The sequence below is a fragment of the Castor canadensis genome, chromosome 11 (assembly GCF_047511655.1).
Source record: "Castor canadensis chromosome 11, mCasCan1.hap1v2, whole genome shotgun sequence".
In the NCBI taxonomy this organism is placed as follows: Eukaryota; Metazoa; Chordata; class Mammalia; order Rodentia; family Castoridae; genus Castor; species Castor canadensis.
Window position 1 is genome coordinate 782,017 of NC_133396.1, and position 4,028 is coordinate 786,044.

Here is a 4,028-nt window from a genome sequence, read left to right on the forward strand (position 1 = left end):
CTGTCAGCAAGCCAGGAGGAAAACACTCCTTGATCCTGACCATAACATCAGCTGGCTGAGTCCTTTTCCTGTGCTCGGTTAGAAATTGTGCTGAGCTGGGCCTTTGAGGGCCCTCAGTCTATGGGCTGGGCTGACGCTCTCAGGTTTGTAGCTTCAGGTCCTGAGTCTAGAGGCCTGTGGCTCTGGGATCCAGAGGCCAGAGACTTATGGATCTAGGGGCTCACACTACAGGTTTATTGCCATGGGGTTTGGGCAGCAAGAGTGGAAGTGGCAATCAGTACCAGAAGTCAAAGCTCCCATGTATTGGGTACTGTGACCCATGGCTCCTAACAGCAGCTAGTGCCTCTTCTTGAACCTCAGGTAACAAGAGCCTCCAACCTTACAGTGAGTAATGTCACAGCTTGCTCCACAGCAGCCTAGAGTTCTTTTTCAGCCGCTGGGGTAGTCCTCATTTGCACTTCTGGCTGCTCTCAGCAAATCAGAGGCTTTCCACCTGCTGCTGCTGCTGCGTCACTGTCTTCATGTTGCAAACTCAGTCTTCTTCCACCCATGATGTAGATCACAATGTGTCAACACCCAGGAAGAGCAGACGACAGTATGTCTGGGTGACTGAAAAAATAAGAGGAGCAGCCTCCTTGATATACTCAAGAGGAAGCCATGGCAACAATATTTGACCAATCACAGCACAGCCCTTCATGCAAATGAAGGATTGTGTCTGCACCAATCACAGCACAGCCCTTCATGCAAATGAAGGATTGTGTCTGCACCAATCACAGCACAGCCCTCCATGCAAATGAAGGATTGTGTCTGCACCAATCACAGCACAGCCCTTCATGCAAATGAAGGATTGTGTCTGCACCAATCACAGCACAGCCCTCCATGCAAATGAAGGATTGTGTCTGCACCAATCACAGGCTCCCACTGGGCCCCAGGGGAAGTGCTCCCCCTCTGGCCGGCATGAGAATAGGTGCAGGGTCACCCACAGCTCCCTGGCTTGGAGCGCTGCTTTCCAAGCTGGCGCAGGCTGTCTTCAGCCATGGTCGTGGTGGTCGTCCACAGCCCCCGCAGCTGTCCATGGAGGAGTCAGCCAAGCCCTGGAACCTGACTTCCACAGTTCCTCTTGTTCACAGCCCTCATTCACGCTATTTTGTCCCAAGCACCCTAAGCGTCATGCCAGCGTCCTGTGTCATTGAGGGACTTGGGTTTAAACATGGGTGCGAGTCCTCCAGTCCTGCATTAGTGACACAGAATCCAGACGTGACAGAGCAGATGGTGGGGAAGACGTGGCACCAAGCGTCTGTCATTCAGCGCTGCTGGAGCGGAAATGGCACAGCCGCTTTGCAAGGCAGCATGGCGGTTTCTTGGAAACCTAAGCCCACCCTCACCCTACAGCCCAGCACTCGTGTTCCTCGGGGTTCACCCAAGAGACACAGGAGCTGTGTCCAGAAAACCTGCCTAAGGCAGTTGTCAGCAGCTGCTCTCACAGTCTCCCCTCCAGGAAGCAGCCTGGGTGTCCTGAAGGTGACTGGCCAAGTGCAGGGCGTCCGTGGGCTCTGAAGCGCCCATGGGGGCCTTCAAGGGGAAAGTGGACTGCGTGTCACCAATGAGAGAAGGGGCCTGTGACAGTGTGCACAAGTCCAGCCGGGGCCATCGTGGGAACGCAACCCCCACAGGGGACATCATGACCCCCAGGGGCTGGGGAGGACCCATGACCAGGGGCAGAGACTCTTTGTTAAAAGGTGGAAAGATGAACCAGAGAGGGGAAGATGGCGGGTAGCCATGGCGTCCTGCGAAGTTCATAAAGAACTTCGCCCATGGAGACAGCAAAGGAGAAATCTGCCTTTGAAAACACGTGCCAGGACCCAGGACAGGGCCTTCGAGTCCCGCCAAGGGACAGGGCCCGGGGCCTGGGCAGCACCCGCCTGCTGAAGCCCAGAACCGCGCAGGACACGCAGGACGCGGAGCGGTGGGCGTGGCCCGAGGAGGAGGCGCTGCGCTGGGCGTCCAGAGGGGGCGCCGGAGGGCAGACGAGGCTGCCTGGGCCAGGAGACAGCTCAGCCCTTTTCCTTCTGGGGCCGGGGCTCATGGGAGATATGCAGATGAGCCCGGGGCACCATGGGAGGTGGCCCTTTATAAGCGCCCGGCGGGCTCAGCTCCGCCTTTCCCCAGGATTGCTTGGAGCAGAGGGCGGCTGGTGAGGACGGGGCGGGGCCTGTCGGGGTGGGGCCGAGTGGGCGGGGCCTAGCAGGGCGGGGCCTAGCAGGGCGGGGCGCCAGAGTCTGGAGCTGGGTGGGCTGAAGCCCCTTATGGGCCTCTGTCCTGCAGGCGCAGCCTGGGCATCAGGGTCCAGGCTCGCGCTTCCTTGGTCATCTTCAGTTCCACAGACCAGGCTGCCCGGGTGTATATTGGGGTTCTCGGGGATCGGGTTGACGAGAGCTGCAGCGGCTGGCGGGGTTGCCCAAAGGACGTCAGGACCTGTGCGCCTCAAGTCCAGCAGAGTCTGTCCCGAGAGGCCTGGCCTGAACCGGACCCTTTACACCAGGTCCACGACACCCCTCGCCTGGCTTGCCCCGTCACCCTGCCCGCCAGTGTCGCCTGACCTCACTTCCTTTGCTTTTCAGCTCCCCAGGGACTGCAGCACGGCTGAGAATTTCTGAAAATACAAGCCTCCCAACCTCTACAGGTCCTGTTGAATTGGGACCCCGTTCCTCCACCCCACCCCACTTCCCTAGACGAGGAACGCTCTCATCCTCCCCTTTCTCCTGTTCCTTCTTCCCCTTCCTCCTTGCCCCATCAGCTCCTGCCCTGCTGTCCACCCACAGGAGGCAGACAGGGTCATGTGCCCCCCTGTGAGTGTGCGCCATGGGAGAGAGGGCATGGCCTACCTTTATGCGTCCTGGATGTACCAGCTGCTCCACGGAGAACCACTGGGTCTTTGCTTTGCCTGCTTCAAGGTTGCCTTTCTGGACCTTAAAGACACCCTGGAGTCGGATGACGAGGGAGATGAAGACTGGGACCCTGATCCCCTGGAATCTCCTGCGGTAGGGCCTGAGCAGGGGGGGCCAACCTGGCCAGGGCCTAGCTGGGGACTTGGCTCTGGGCAGCCTGCAATGGGGGGTGCTGAGTTTGGGGGGCCAGGGCCCCTGGCATCTGTTCCGGGGGAGTTGGGTGCAGTGGGCCTGGACCACCCCTTTGTGCCAACTGAGCTGGGGCCTGAGGAGGCAGTGCCTCTGGATCTGGGCCCAGAGGATGATGACTGGACCCAGGCCCTTCCCTGGAGATTTTTGGGGCTTCCTCCCTGCTCACACTGGCCACAACCCCCAATCCCACGGCCATGTTTTTTCAACACGGACTTACCCTCCAGGGAGCCCATGATGTTGGAGGTGGTCACCAACCTGCCAGTGGACCCTGTGGAGATGAAGGCCTGGTTTTTAGGCCTGCAGATTTTCTCCATGGTGGGCCACTATGATGCCACCTACTTCAGGAAGATGATTCCAGGCTGTGTTCTGAGGGCTTCAGACCAGCACTGGAAAGTCCTGCTGAGTGCTGGTGAGGTATGCACTGTGAAGCTCCAAGATGCACCCCAGCAGCCTGACCTGCCTGGGCAGAAGCTGAGCATTCTGGAGACCACAGAGTTCGGGGTAGAGCTAGTCCCTGCAGACATTGTCCTGCAGAAGAAAGGGTTCAAAATCATTTCCTATTCACTCTGTAGAAAGGGGGAGGCAGAAGAGGGGGGCTCAGCCTCTAAGCCAAAGTCCTCCACCCAAGGACAAGATCCTGGCATTGCTGAGAACTGGAGCACCGGGCCTGGGGGGTCTGGGGAGAGGCTCAATGTTGTGGAAGCCTCAGCCCCAGAGCAGCTGCCCTGCTTCCAGTCCCTTAGCCCTGGGCCCCAGAATGGAGGGCCTGAGGCCCAGGCAGCCACCACTGTCCTGCCTGCTCCAGAACACCAGGGACCAGGAAGTTCCAACAACAGCTCCTCTCCAGCAGTAGTGGAGCAGTTGGCACAGGATGGGGACCTTCACTGA

At 58.9% G+C, this 4,028-nt stretch overlaps 1 protein-coding gene across 1 annotated transcript; it reads left to right on the forward strand.

Annotated features, from left to right (window-relative positions):
* The first annotated feature begins 2,876 nt into the window (after positions 1 to 2,876).
* LOC109702261 (testis-expressed protein 19.2-like) lies at positions 2,877 to 4,028 on the forward strand. Its single transcript, XM_074048901.1, has one exon. It carries the CDS (start codon positions 2,877 to 2,879, stop codon positions 4,026 to 4,028), a length of 1,152 nt encoding a protein of 383 aa, XP_073905002.1.